General features: G+C 50.2%; 1 protein-coding gene across 1 annotated transcript; it reads left to right on the forward strand.

The window, feature by feature from the left end:
• The first annotated feature begins 550 nt into the window (after nt 1–550).
• On the forward strand, nt 551–14,910 carry SUN5 (Sad1 and UNC84 domain containing 5). The gene is made up of 13 exons (XM_045833611.1): nt 551–636; nt 1,041–1,099; nt 1,314–1,388; nt 2,342–2,408; nt 3,291–3,352; nt 6,567–6,616; nt 7,762–7,796; nt 8,364–8,472; nt 11,360–11,438; nt 12,381–12,496; nt 13,063–13,230; nt 13,717–13,803; nt 14,776–14,910. The coding sequence occupies exons 1-13, from the start codon at nt 551–553 to the stop codon at nt 14,908–14,910; spliced, it is 1,128 nt and encodes a 375-aa protein (XP_045689567.1).
• The last annotated feature ends 278 nt before the right edge of the window (nt 14,911–15,188 follow it).

Below are 15,188 nucleotides of genomic sequence, written 5' to 3' on the forward strand. Positions count from 1 at the left end.
TGTTCAAGTTTTAGTACACAGGCCTTTTTGGGGGACCATTATTCAGCTACCCACAGGTACTTAGCCTGCAATTTGAGCAATGGCCACCAGGGGGCAAAGTGAATTCATTTCAGCTTCACAATCCAAATAGGCCCTCTCCACAGGCAGGGCCAACAGAAATACAAACAAACAAGGAACCTAAGAAGATGGCAAGTCTAGGACACTTGGGGCAGGAAGGGCTCTGGAGCAGGAAAACATATGGCCCGGATATTGGAGCCTCAGCTCTTGCCCCTGTCCCACCTCTAAGGCCCTGACGTGACCCTTCCTGTCTGGAGCCCTCCATCTCCCCATCTTAAAAGTGGAAAGCTGGTCAGAGTGGGTTCCTCCAAGAGAAAGTTCCAGGGCCAAGCTGGTGACAGGGCAGACCCCACCCCCCACCCCTGCTCTGTGAGGTCACAGTGCCCACAGCTCCACGTGACCCAGGCAGATTCCACATGACAGGTTCCAGGGAACGCTAGGAGGCTCCGGCAGCAGCAGCTTCCTCCTCGCCGACTCCCAGAGAAGGACATCGATGCCACGGTGCCCAAGGAGCCCCAGGGACCTGTGTGACCCACCCGAAGATATGGCGCCCCCCTGCAGGAATCCCAGGCCCCGGAGGTGAGGCTGGCAGCCCCTCCCTCTGCCCAGCCCTTTCCAGTTCACACAGTCCTTCCCTTCTGCTCTGGGAGGTGAGCCGGCATTGCCACCTGCACTTCACAGACACAGCAACTGAGGTCAGAGGGTCTGACAGTGGCTTTTCTAAAGTCCCCCTGCCAGGGAGTGGTGGAACGGCCATCCTTTCAGCCTGTGTCTACTGAGCTCCTGCCGCGTGCCAGGCACTGGGCGGAGCGCTGGGAGCCCAGTGTTGTGCCCGCTCAGGGTCAGCAGACCCGGGTCTGTCCCTGATTCAGCAGCTGGTGGTCTTGGGCAAGCTTCTCTGCAACTCCGTTTTTCAGTCTGGAACGTGGGCACCATGTTCCTTGTGAACTGTAAAACGTCACTGTGACTCTTGTCAGCCCTAGGGTCGTCCAAAGAGGCCGGAATCCCAACAGGACCACAGAGGAGTCCTTGCTGAACACGAGTAAGCCAGGAGGGGAGAAGGGAGCCCTGGGGTCTTTGTGGACAGCAAGGGGCTGAGGCTCAGAAAGGTCAGAAGGGCAACCCAGGGACGCGTGTGGCAAGGGGGAGGACACGGGGCAGGGATGCTCTCGCCAAGCTCTAGGAGCTTCCCAGCTGTCTGCAGGCACCATGGCCCAGAGGTCAGAGGTGACACGACAACCCTGTGTTCTCTGCAGATAATGACTTGCTGACGTCAATTCGTCTCAACACCACAACCCCAGTCCTGACTCAGTGCATGCTGGGATGTGTGTGTACGTATATCCAACCACCTCAGGCCGGGCTGACCTGGGGTTGGGGGGTAAGGTCTGCGCTGGGTTGCAGGGGAGGGAGGGAGCTGCAGGTTGAGTTCTGGAGGTCTTCCCATCAGAGGCATCAGGGATGTCATTCCAGCCAGGATCTCTTTAGTGGTTGGAGGGAGTGGAAGAGAGACGTGCAGTTTGGAGGAGGAGCTGACCGCCAGCCCTCCCCGACTCTGACACCAGCCTGGCCACTGGGTCAGGAGAGAACCCCGGTGAAGTCAGGGGAGTGGTCTGGTGCAGCTTGCCCTCACTTCAGTCCACCTAAAGGTGGGCCTTTTACTTCTGTGTTCATTGCCCATCCTTCCATTTATTCATCCACACAGTCCTGTATCCAACCATCTGTCCATGCCGCCACCTGTTGCAATGCACCCGTGCATCCCTTAGTTCCTCCATCCATCCGTTCACCAAGTCATCCACTAATTCGCCCACCTTTGTTAATATTTCATCCATCAGTCATTGGCCCCTCCATCCTTCCACTCTTCCTCTCATTCTCCCATCCTCTCAGCCATCTTTCTATTGATACATCTTCCAAACCATTCTATCTGCATATCCTCCCACCTACTCATCCATCCTGGTTTCCTGCTTTTTGTCGAGCTCCACACTGGGCAATGCTGGGTACTCACGATGGGCCAGACAAGGATCATGTCCTTGAGAAGCTCCCAGAGTCTAGGAATGGGCATTCACACATCCCAGACATTTTTTGTGTTCCCGTGTCACTAGTAAGCAGTGCTCACCTACAGCACTCATACCCACTCCACACTGCCCCTTACCCATAAGCCGAGTGGGGCTGCCCTGGGCTCAGCGAGCAAGTCAAGGGGAGTTTCCCAGCTCCAGGACAGTCGGCGAGTCATTGTAGAATAAGAACAAGGGTGCAAATACTCCTTGGTCTTCTATCTCCTCTGCAGCCTGGATCACCTGCCTGGCCTGCTTCCTGAGGACTCAGGCCCAACACATTTTATTCAACACCTGCAGGTGAGCAGGGGCATGTGAGGGACGGGTGATAGGGGGACTGTAGCAGCCCCCTCCCCGGTTTGAACCTCCCCTCGATCTCCAGACCAGATAACCTATCCCACACCTGGCTTTTATCAGACCTCCTCACCCCAGAACCTACTGTGGCTCCCCATTGCTCCACCACCTTGGCCTGCAGTCCTCTGAAACCCTGTCTCATCCTTTCTTTCCGAGCTGCCCTCATTCTACTTCCAGCTGTGGACCTGTTGGGCCAGCAGGGCTAGGGTTCTCACTCCCTGGACCCACTCTTTCTATGCCTGCGTCCACACCTTTGTTTACGCTTTTCTTCCTGCCTGGAATGCCCATCCCATCCCTTCCCTTTACCCTTCTGCCTCTGCAGACTCCTCTGAATTCCTGCAGAGCTTTCCCCCTCATTCATTCACTTGTTTACACACTAAATGTTTCCTTAACACCTACTCTGGGCTCAGCCTTGGCTCCCAGCTGGGTGGGGAAAGCAGACACCAAAAACCGTATGAATGTGGGGAGTGTGAGTCTGGAGGTTGTAGGAAGAGGGGACCTTTGAGCTGAACCCTGAAGAATGTGTTCTCCAGGAGGGAAGATGGGAGGGAACAAACAGGGTGTAGATGGAGAAGGGGAGTGGTGAGGACACGATGGCCATGGCCACCGTGAGTTGATCCCTGATGGCCCCAAATGCTGGGGTAAGAGCTTGCTCTCCTCTGTGATGCTTCGGAGCCATGGAACATGGCCAGCGTCTTGGAGAGGGTGTCACTGCCCAGAGAAGGACCCTCCCCCAGGGTGGGAAAGAGCCAAAGGCCTTTGCACAAGGGACTGGCCAGCCTGTGCAAAGCCCTACCTCACCTCGGTCACTGCTTCTCTGTCTTCCAGATGCAAGTTGCTCTTCCAGAAGCTCGTGGAAAAGACAGGTGTCCTGGTCCTCTGTGCTTTTGGTAAGTTCCCGGGGCTCTGCCCCATCCTGGGTGGAGGTGTCCCTGGCTCCCGCCCATCCCGGGGAGGGAAAGAGTGAGGGCTCTGGCACTGCCTAGGTGACAGTGGGTAAAACACTGCCCCTCTCTGAGCCTCAGTTTCCCCATCTGTCTGATGAGTGTTGCTGTGAGGATTAATTAAAATGATGACCAATACAGTTTTTTTTGAAAGCTCAGAGAAGCCTGGACAACTGTAAAGCTCCCCAAAAACCATGCTATGGTGACTTTTACTCCCCCTCTCTGGGTTTCCATGGCTTCCTTCCAGCCACCACCCCCTCCTCCCACATGACAGCTCTGCTCCCAGGAAGTATTCTCCCTGCCCTCCGATGTAAGCGGACAGGGGTGGATTTCCCAGAAATTCCCAGGAAACTTAGCCCAACCAATAAGATAATTTAAAATAACAGCTTTGAGATGCAATCCTTGTACCATAAAGATCAGCCTTTTAAAGTGTGTAATTCGGTCACTCGGGTGTGTTCACAAAGCTGAGGGCTCACCAGCACTGGCAAAGCCCAGGGTCTTCACAGCTGCCCCGTAAAGCAGCTCCCCAGTCACTCCCGTGCTCCTGGCCCCAGACCCGGACACCACTCATCTGTTTTCTGTCGTTACGGATTAGTCTACTCTGGACACTTCCTATAGATGGAATCACACGACATGCGGTCTTTGTGGCTTCTTTTACCGATAATGTTTTCAAAGTTCCCTGTGTTGTAGAATATGTTAGCATTTTACTTCTTGTTGTAGCTGAATAAAAGGACACATGGCATTTTGTTTGTCCACTCATCAGTTGATAGATACTACAGTTGTTTCTGCTTTTTGGGTTTATTATTAATAATGCTGCTATTAATGTCCCTGTGAAATTTTTCAGGGACATGCGTGAACATGTGTTTCCAGTTCTCTTGGGTGTATGTCTAGGCACAACGTTCCTGGGTCATGTGGTAACCCTATGCTTATCTGGGGAGCTGCCAAACTGTCTTCCAGAGTGGCTGCACCATTTACGTTCCTAGCAGCAACGCACGAGGGTTTCAGTTTCTTCACATGCTCACCAACACTTGTTATTGTCTTTCTTATGTTAGCCATCCTAGTGGATGTAAAGTGGTATCTCACTGGTTTTTATTTCATTCTCTAACTATTAGTAATGGTGAGCATCTTTTTATGTGTTATTGGCCATTGGTATATCTTCTTTGGAGAAATGTCTATTCATATCTTCGCCCATTTTTATTTTACTTTTTTAAAAAAATGATTTATTTATTGTTAAAGAGAGGGGAAGGGAGGGATAAAGAGATAGAAATATTACTGTGTGAGAGAAACATCGATTGGTTGCCTCTCACATGCCCCCAACTGGGGACCGGTCCACAACCCAGGCATGTGCCCGGACTGGGAACCAAACCAGTGACCTTTCACTCTGCAGGACAACGCTCAACCAACTGAGCCATGCCGGTCAGGGCTTTGCCTATATTTAAGTTGGGCTGTTTGTCTTTGTGTGATTAAGTTGTGAGCATTTCTTGTATAGTCTGGTTACATGTCCCTTATCAGATGTGTGATTTGCAGACACTTTCTCTCATTCTATTGGCTGTCTTTCCACTTTCCTGATAGTGTCCTTTGCAGCACAATTTTTTTTAATTTTGATGAAGTCAATTTATCTATTTTCTTTTGTTATCTGTGTTTTTGGTGTCATAGCCATGAAGATTTATTCCCATGTATTCTTATAAGATTTTTATAGATTGACCATTACATTTAGGTCCAGGATCCATTTTTTAGTTAATTTTTGTATATGGTGTGAGGTCAGGTCCAACTTCATTCTTTTGAGTATAGATACCCAGTAGCTTCCCCACCATTTATTGAGAAGCATGTTCTTTTTCCCATTGGATTGTCTAGGCACACTTATTGAAAGTCATGTGACCATAAATGGGAGAGTTTATTCCTGGACTCTCGGTCCGGTCTCACTGACCCATGTGTCCCTCTGTCTGCCAGCACAGCCCTGGGTTGACTGCTCTAGCTTCGTGGTGAGTTTTGAAATCTAGAGGTCTGAGTCCCCCAGTTTTGTTCTTTTCAGCGTTGTTTTGGTTATTGTGGGTCCCTAATGTTTCAATATGAATTTTAGAATCAACTTTTTCATTTCTGTGAAAAATAATATATTCTTGGGAGTTTGACAGGGATTGCATTGGCCCACAGATGGATCAATAGGGAGCACTGTTCTGTATTGTTAAAGTATTAGCAACATGCAGTCTTTCAACCCAGGCACGTGGCTGTCTTTCCACTGTTGATGGGCATCTCTGTGTCTTCTTTAATTGATTTCCACAATGTTTTATAGTTTTGTAGTTTTGTACTTTTTTGTTAAACTTATTCCTAAGTATTTTATTCTATGAGATTTATTGTAAATGAAATTGTTTTCTTAATTTTATTTTCAGATTATTCATTCCTAGTGTTTAGAAATAAGTTGATTTTTATATATTGGTCTGGTATTCTGCAATCTTGCTGAACTCATTTATTACTTCTGACACCGGGCAAGATACACAGTCTTGAATACTTTAGGATTCTATATGCAAGATCATGTCATCTGCTTTTTATTTCTTTTTGTTGATTAATTGACCTGGCTGGAACCTCCAGGACAACTTTACATTGAAATGGCAAGAGCAGACATCCCTGTCTTGTTCCTGATCTTAGAAAGAAAGCATCCAATCTTTCATCCTTAAAGATAATGTTAGCTGTGGGTTTTTATAAATGGCCTTTATCACATTGAAGAAGTTCCTTTCTATTTCTATTTTGTTGAGCGTTTTCATTTGAACAACCAGTAGGTTTTTATGCTTTTATTAATGGCTTGAACAGTAGGATTTCAGACAACACAGATATCATAAAATGCAGGGGAGAGCACCCCCTCTTCTTCACTTCATCAATTACCCATGGTAGGATTGGGACAGGTGAGGGAGAGAAGACATGGATTGTTCGGTTTATGTGAGATACTCTGCATACATGACATCATTCAGCCATGAAGTGTGTATTACTGTTATCCCATTTACAGATGAGGAAACTGAGGCATACGGAGGCTAAGTAACTTCTCCCAAAGCTGCACAATATTAGTAAGAGTCAAAGTTGGGATTTGAACCCAGATGCCTTAACTCCAGACCATAAGTTCTTAACCTTTCATCGCAAATGGCTCATCCTCGTTCCTCTGGCCCCACAGGATTCTGGATGTTTTCTATACACTTACCATCCAAAGTGGAATTCTGGCAGGTGAGTATGTGCTCTCGTCAGCCCTATCGCTGACTGGCCTCTCCCTGGTCAGTGTCACCTCTATAGGCTCCTCTCACTGTCGCCACACCTGGGCCCTAATCAGTTTCTTATTCATCCCCACTCCAAATCTCTGCCTTTGGCATGCCACTCACCTGGAACTCATCTCTCCCACCAAAACGTGGCTTTCAGAGACAAGATGCAATATTCTCTCCTCCAGGATGCCCCTCCTGTCACTCACTCGCAGAGACAACCCAGCTCTTCTTTATCAAGGCCCCCACATAAAGTGGGAGGGTGAGGCCAGGAAACACATCACTCTCTCCACTCAAGACAGTTTGTTCTGCTCCAATAAGATGAGACCATTTGCTCTGTGGTTCCTGGGGGAATCATGGCTATTCTCCCAACTGTACGGGCAACATTGAAGGCAGAGCCAGGTCCTATCCATTCCAGCAGTGTCTGTCTGCCTCAGGGCCAAGCACAGGGTTGACACTATCAATGTAGGATGACAGTACGGCCACATGGGAGTGTGAATGGAAAGAGGCATAATGAAAAACAAACCAACCAACCAAGTAATAGGAGAGCAGTTATGTGGAACACATTCTAAAGGTTTAACATAAATACAACTGGAGTATACAATGTCCAGAAAACACTAAAAAATTTGAGAGAATGAAAGTGATGGATGTAGGGGTTGGAGGAAGTGTTTGGGGGCTAGATGAATGAATGGAAAAGTGGATGGATGAGAAAATGGGTAGACAGGCAGATGGAGTATATGGGTGGGTGGGTGGGTGGATGGATGGATGGATGGTTGGATAGATGGGATAAATGGATTGATGGGAGGATTAATGGATAAGGTAAAGTAAGTAGATGGGAGTGTGGATGGATGAGGAAGACTGGATAAATGGAGTAGATGGATGGGATGGTGGGTGGACGGGAGGGTAGGTGAACGTGGATGTGAATGGATGGATGGATAGAAAGGAAGGTAAATTGGACTTGGGGTAGATGGTGGATGGGTGGATGGATAGAAGAGTAAATAGGAAGGTAGATGAATGGACAGATTTATGGTTGTGGGAAAATGGATGGGTGAAGCTCTGTTGAACCCAGATTAGACCATCTGAAGGAGATTCCTTGCTTCCTCAACCCCCCACCAGGATGACAGTATAAATAGTCCACTGCAGAGTTTGAGGTAAGAAGAATTTGCTAAATAGTTCTATTAACACCTAAAAACCAGAGCTACGGCCAGGATCTGGGATGTATTGACTAACAACGTGGGCACTGAAGTCAGACCAGCCTGGGTTAAAATCCCCACCCCCACACTCCCTACCTAGCTAATCGCATGCAAGACACTTTACCTCTCTGGTCCTTTGATGCCTCATTTATGACATGAGACATAACACCCATTTTATCTGGGTAATTATGGATGTTAAAAAAGATATAAGCTGTCTTGAATAACTCCTAGCCCATAGTTAGTGCTCAGCAAAAGGTAGCTGAGAAGAATTTTAACCAAGATATTCCCTGGTGGCAGTATCCTTAATTGCAGATGAAATACTTGGGAATATTTGAAAGGAGCTGAGTTAAAGAATATCCCAAGCAGGAGGAGGAGCATGAGTACTGTTTTAGAGCTAAGAACCTGGATATGTCAGGGATGGGCCCAAGAGAGTGGAAAAGTGTAAAGCTAGTTTTTAATGGGCTGACTGGGAAAGGTAGAAGCTGAGGGTGGTAACAGCATCACAAATCACTCCTTCCTTATAAGGATGTACCAGGAGAAGGTGCGACATCACACTGGGGAAATCCAGGACCTCCGCGGTAACATAACCCAGCTCATTGCCAAGCTCCAGGAGATGGAAGCCATGTCAGATGAGGTGAGATGCTGGTCATTCTGCCCCAAACACCGAACTCCTCTGTTGGATGCGGTTTCCCATATCCCAAGTTTTGGTGTGGCGCATTGCCCAACAACTTCCTGAAGAAGAGTGAAATAAGAGGTGCATTTATTTTTTTAGAACTTGCATGTTTGAAAATGTTTTTATTCCACCCTTATACTTGATTGATAGTTTGGCTAAGTATAGAATTATAGATAGGAAATACTTTTCTCTGAGAATTTTGAAACAGTGCACTATTGTGTTGTAGTTTATACTATTTCTGCTGAGAAGCATAATAGTACTTGTACTATAGGTCCTTTGAGTATGGTCTGTTTCTTTCATCCATGGGAGTTTGTAGGACATTCTTTTTATCCTCAGTACTCCATATTGAACTCACTTGTGGGGTGCTAAGTTTATCAGATCTATGGATTGATGTTATTCAATAGTTTTGGAAAATTCTTAGCTATTATCTCTTAAAATATTTCTTCTTCCTTATTACCTGCATCCTTTCCTTAGGCTCCAATTATATTTATGCTAGACCTTTCAAATGTGTTCCACGTAACTGCTATGCTATTATGTGGTTTGTTTGTTTGTTTTCATTCTTTTTTTCAGTGTGCTTAAGTTTTGTTATTTTCTATTTACATTTATTTAGGTTAACTGATAATCCTGTATTCTGTTCTGTCCAGTCTACTCTTAAATATTTCCACTAAGTTCTTAATTTCCTCTATTGCATTGTTCAGTTCTAGAGTATACATTTGATTATTTTTCAGATTTTAATTTTACAGTGAAACTTTCCAACATTTCATCTGCGCTGTCCATCTTTTCCTTTATTTTATTTAACATACTGGTCATAGTTGTATTAAAATCCTCACCTGCCAAATCCAATATCTGAACCATCTATGGTCTCCTTTTATTGTCTGTTTTTTCTTTAAGGTATCAATCATATGGTCTTGCCTCTTCATGTCTAGTAATTTTTTAGTGTTTTCTGGACATCGTATGCAAAAGAACTGTAGGTATGCCAGATAATTACAACTTCTACCAGTGAGTGTTCCCCCTTTTCTTTGTGAGGATGACCAAGTACCTTGATCCCATCTATGTAGATGTGTGTCAAGCTGGCTGTGACCTGGATTACAATTTTTATAAGATTTAGACAGAGGTTTTCAGTTTAACCCTTTAGCCTCCTGCCCATGCAGCTTCAAAAATTTGATAATTGTCCTGATGGGAAAGACTAACCCCATGTTTGAGCCTCTCAAGTTTCCTACTTTTCCCCCTCACCTTGCACAGGTGCAGTTTCTGACCCTGGTGGCAGACTTCCTGCCGGGGGCAAGCTTGGACTCTCAGCCTTTAATTGTGCCCATAACTGGTGTAGTGCCCCCAGATGAAGTCCATACCAGCTGTAGCCGCTCGGTATTGATTCACCACTCCTTCTAGAGAGGTAGTTCTCTAAGTGTGGCCCCTACACCAGCAAAATTAGCATTACCTGGAAAAATGTTACAAATTCAAATTAATGGGCCCCTCCCAGACTTACTGAATTATACGTGTAGTTTTAAGATGGGAACCAACCTCTCTGCACCTCAGTTTCCACATCAACAAAAGAGAGTCAGAATTACTGCCCTGCGAGCACCCGTGCGACTGTTGTGGTTACTGCTGCTGCATAACAAACCACCCCAAGACTTAGTGGTGCAAAACAACCATTTTATCATGCTCCAAGATTCTGCAGGTTGGGAGTTCAGATAGGACACAGCAGGGGTGGTTTCTCATTGCTTCATGATGCCTGGGCCCTCACGTGAGAAGACTTGAAGGCTGGGGGTGACTCGACAGCTGGGCCTGAAGTCATCTGGGGGTGTCTTCACTCCCATGTCTGGAGGTTGATGCTGGCTGCCAACTGGGAACTCGGGGCTGCTGACTAATGCACCCAAACTGGCCTCCCCATGTGGTCTGGGCTTCCTCACCACATGGCGGCTGACTTCCAAGAGGGAGTGTCCCCAGAGAACAAAGCAGTGCTGTATCACCTCATAGGACTTAGCTCAGAAGTCACAGGGCACCCCTCCTGCCATGATCACAGGCCCACTCAGGCTGATGAGGAGGGAATTTCAGTCCCATCTCCCAATGGGAAGAATGTCAAAGTCACATTGAAAGAAGAGCGTGGAATGGGAGATCTCGTTGCAGCCATTTTTGGAAAATACAATCTGCCGGAGCTGTGAAGAGTCTAATCAAAGTAACAGCTGGCATTTGTCGAGCACTGACTGCTGTGTGCTCCACAGTCTTCATCCGGCAGCACGGTGGAATGGCTAGGAGCCTGAACTCTGGAACCAAACTGCCTGGCTCTGCCGCTTACCAGCCGTGTGACCATGGACAAGTCATCCTTTTGCGCCTCAGGATTCGCATCTTTAAAGTGGGGATGATGACAGTGCCTACCTCCCGGGGCTGCTGAGAGGAACCAGGAGTAAACATGTGTGAGGCTGAGGAGTTGTGGCACACAGTGGCGACTCCCTAAGTCCTAGGTCCAGGCCTCACGCCAGTGACTGTTGCCCCATCTCACAGATGAGAAAGTCAAGGCCCCGCAGCAGTGAAGGCCTGTCTGACTCCAGGCCCCCTGCCCTTAACTTCACTGAGACTCCATTCCCACATGGGATACCCTGTCACAGTGGGTTTGAAAGCACTGAGTACACCCAGTGGGTGGGGCAGGGGTGGCCCTGGGTCACCTGGGCTTCCTCGGTACCGTGACGGGGCGATCCTGTGCGTGCACCAGCCACAGCTCCCACAGGCAGGGGCAAGCGGTTAGGGGCCCGGGGTGGCCCGCAGCTGCCTGTCACCCGGGCGAACACACCGGCGGACCGTGGTCTGTGGGAACACACCAGTGCACAGCTTGTGTTTTCTGCCCCTCCAGCAAAAAATGGCCCAGAAAATAATGAAGATGATCCAAGGAGACTACATTGAAAAGCCGGACTTCGCCCTAAAGTCTATAGGTCAGTGATCCCCGCCCCCAGCCTGCTCCCCTCAGGTTTCCTCAGAAACTCTTTGGAGAGTGGAGTTCAGTTCTCATCCAGCGCACCCCCTACTGCTGGGCAGTCCATCCTCAGAGCAAACCTCCCCTGCCCAGCTGGCTTTCTTGCTACAATTTTCAGTTTTCTTTAATGGGGGTCTGACGTCAGGAGGGGAGGCCCTCTACCACCCCTCCACCCACTCACCATCCTGCAACCTAGTGGTCTGCAGAGCTGTCCCCACCCCAGCCTGGCCACATTAAAAGCCAACCCAGTCCAAATTACGGTTGGCAAGTGTTGCTTTGGAAAAATGAAGCAGGTGGCTGGGACAGAGGGGACCTGGACAGAATGGGGGGACATTTGGGCTGAAACCTGGCGAGGAGAAAAAAGCATTCCAGGCCAAAGGAACCGACCTGAAAGGTGCCCCCGTGAGGACACAGCAGGAGCAGGCGGGGGCACACCGGAGGAAGGGGGGCGGGGCCAGCAGGGCAGACTGCCTCTGCCAGGCAGCCGTCAGCTGACCCAGGCACCCCCAGGCCCAAGGAGGTGCAGGGTCAGAGGTCATCAGCTTACTCACCCAGGGCCAGAGTCCCCTGCTCTGGGAATGGGTGTGATAACAGCCACAGTAATGATAATGACAGACGTGAGCACTGACTCAGCACCAGGCACTGCTGGACAAATACTCTGTAGTATTAACTCATTTCAACCTCACAACAACCCTGTGAAGTGGATGCTATCTATCGTTACTTCTATTATTGTTACTGTTACTCCCATTTCCCAGAGAAGATCACTGAGGTCCAGAGCGGGCCAGTGACTCGGCCAAAGTGCATGGGCACAGAGTCAGCGCCCAATCAGTGAGGCTCCCCTCCACCAGGCAGGAGTCGGGCCGCTGGGCTGAGACCCTCCCACCCTCCGCCTCCCGCACAGGGGCCTCCATTGACTTCGAGCAAACGTCAGCCACGTACAACCACAACAAGGCCCGCTCCTACTGGAACTGGATCCGGCTGTGGAACTATGCACAGCCCCCGGACGTGATCCTCGAGGCAGGGAGAATGGCGGGCAAGGAGAGAGTGTCAGGGGTGTGGTCAGGGGTCTGGGGTCACTGCTGAAAACTGAGGTTGGGGGTGAGAGTGAAGGGGATGGGGCCTGGGCCTGGGTCAGGGGATTAAGGAAGGAGACAGAGATGGGGCAGGGGGCAGGGGGCAGGGGGCAGAGGAAGGCCACAATCCATGAAGAGGGAGGAGTCAGGCACAAGGACAGACAGCAGGGACCACTGAGGGGCTGGGCAGCAGCAGGAGACAGGCACAGGGGTAGGGGACAGCCTGCTTTAGCACTAGAAGGGGCCCCATGCAGCCCTAAAGACTGAGGGTCAGAGAACCCTCAGGGCCCCGAGCAGGCAGGCCCCTGCCCTCACTGCACTGGGCTGAAGGAAAGACTCATCCTCACTGCCTGCAATCAGGGGGGCTTCCTGGAGTTGGTGGCACTGAAGCCAAGCTTTGTAGTCAGGTAGGGTCTGGCTCATCCAGTAAGGCAGAGGAAGTCTAGGGGAGCCAGGGTGGGTGAGGAATCCGTCCCACCCAACATAACCTCATTGCATCTGCCCTTCCAGCCCAACGTGACACCTGGCAACTGCTGGGCCTTCGCAGGTGACCGTGGTCAGGTGACCATCCGGCTGGCCCAAAAGGTCTACCTGTCCAACCTGACCCTGCAGCATATTCCCAAGACCATCTCACTGTCAGGCAGCCTGGACACGGCCCCCAAGGACTTTGTCATCTATGTGAGCACGCCCTGGCAGGCAGGGAGCAGTATTTCCTTAAGGGATAGGCTCATTATGGCAGTATTGCAGGCACAGTGGTAAACAGCACAACTCATGCGGCTGGAGGGGCTGGGCATGTCCAATGTCAGAGTCAGATCGCAGCCTCCAACGACAGGGGATAAACGACCCTATTTCAACCCAAGCTTTGCAGAGCTGCTTTAGTCCTCAGAGGCCAGAGTCCCTTTTCACTGATAAGGAGCCCAACACCCACAGAACACTAAGGGAAGCACCCAAATCCTATAAGCAGAATAGACCTGCACCCTCAGCCTTCTGACTCCTAGTGAAGTGCTCTTTTCTATCCATTACTCTGTACTGCAGCAGAATGGTCCCCAAAGAGGTAGGGAGCTCCCCAACCTGGGAGGTGTGCAAGTCCCAGCTGGAGAGTGGCAGCACTCTCTGAAGGCCTTGCCTGTACCTGACACTTTCTTCTTGGTTCCGAGTCTACAGGGCATGGAAGGCTCCCCCAAGGAGGAGGTGTTCCTGGGGGCATTTCAATTTCAGCCGGAAAACATCATTCAGATGTTCCCGCTCCAGGTACCTGAGAAAAGATGCCCTGCTGAGCACCTACTGAACGCACAGCACCTACTGTGTGCCGGCCTTTACCCAGGAGACCCTCCTTTATCTCCCAACAGCCCCAGAAAGTACACAACTGTCACAAACCCACTTGCCAGAGAAGGAAACTGAGGCTCAGAGTGAGGGGGCCGCTCCCCAGGCCAAGAGCGGGGCCCTGGGGAGAACCACGCAGCATCTGGCAGTTGCCCAGTTCCCTTCTCCGCCCAGGAGCCCTCCAGGGGCAGCAGATGTTGAGCAAGAGGGGCCCACTGGGCTAGAAATCCGGGCCTCAGACTTAGCATCTCCATACGGGGAGGTCCATTGTCAGCACTGGTCCAGGGAAAACTGAGGCCCGGAGGGGAGGGAGCAGGGGATGGAAGCAGGACTGGAGGGGTGGCTGCTGGCATGGCCCTGAGACTCAGTGGGAGGTCTAGGCTTGGGAGCCCACACTGGCCCAAATCCTGGCCCGGCCATAAATCTTGTGTCATCTGGGCCATTCCATTTCCGGCCGGGCCTCAGTCTTCCGTGTGTAGTTCCCTGGGACACAGAGACCACCCAGTCTTGTACATCTATGTTCCAAGTGCCTCCAGCTCCAAGATCTCGTTTCATGCTCAGAGCAACCACGGGGAGCAGATGTTACCACTCCGGTTCTACAGAGGGGGAAACTAACGCCCAGAGAGGGGTAGCAGTTTCTTCGGAGTCCCACAGCACTTACGTGCCAGGGCCCCGAAGCTGGACACTCCTCTAATCACAGCGTCTGTCTTCTGGCATCAGCACCTTCTACCCAGCCCCTGAGAATTGGCTCTCTGAGTGGCCTTGGACTTGCCCACTTTCCTCTCTGAGCCTCGGTTTCCCCTCCTATGAAATGGGTCCCTTCCACTCCCAAACGGCCTTCTGGACAGGCGGAGTGGGGTTCTGGGAGTGAACAGCCCCGTGTCTGTGACTTGCTTTTAGAACCAGCCCACCCGGACTTTTGGGGCCGTCAAGGTGAAGATATCGAGCAACTGGGGGAACCCGCGCTTCACCTGCCTGTACCGCGTGCGTGTGCACGGCTCTGTGACCCCACCCAGAGGGCAGCAGCCTAACTGACCCCTACCCTGAGACAGATTAAAGTTTATTCTTCATGGCCCAGCCCAAGTCTGTGCATCTTTGGCCCCAAAGAGGGAGGAGGGTGGGCTAGCATTTGCTGTCTGACACCACAGTCAGCGATTATTGATCCTGTACTGGGTGCCCAGATGTCCTCGCAGGAGCCCCACGAGGCCCCATTTCACGGATGGGGACAGCGAAGGCTCCCAGCAACAGAGTGACTTGCCAGAAGTCACAGCCAGCAAACGGCAGCACCAGGACTCAAACCCAGGCAGTCTGAC

This window comes from Phyllostomus hastatus, unplaced genomic scaffold (assembly GCF_019186645.2).
Source record: "Phyllostomus hastatus isolate PE091 unplaced genomic scaffold, TTU_PhHast_1.1 phas_contig_17, whole genome shotgun sequence".
Taxonomy (NCBI): domain Eukaryota; kingdom Metazoa; phylum Chordata; class Mammalia; order Chiroptera; family Phyllostomidae; genus Phyllostomus; species Phyllostomus hastatus.

Bases quoted from the DNA above. Each gene is read 5' to 3' on its own strand.
- SUN5 (XM_045833611.1), top strand. From the start codon at position 551: ATGCCACGGTGCCCAAGGAGCCCCAGGGACCTGTGTGACCCACCCGAA. The intron at 1,100-1,313 runs GTAAGCCAGGAG...TGTTCTCTGCAG, and splicing joins GGAGTCCTTGCTGAACACGA to ATAATGACTTGCTGACGTCA. The intron at 8,473-11,359 runs GTGAGATGCTGG...CTGCCCCTCCAG, and splicing joins TGGAAGCCATGTCAGATGAG to CAAAAAATGGCCCAGAAAAT.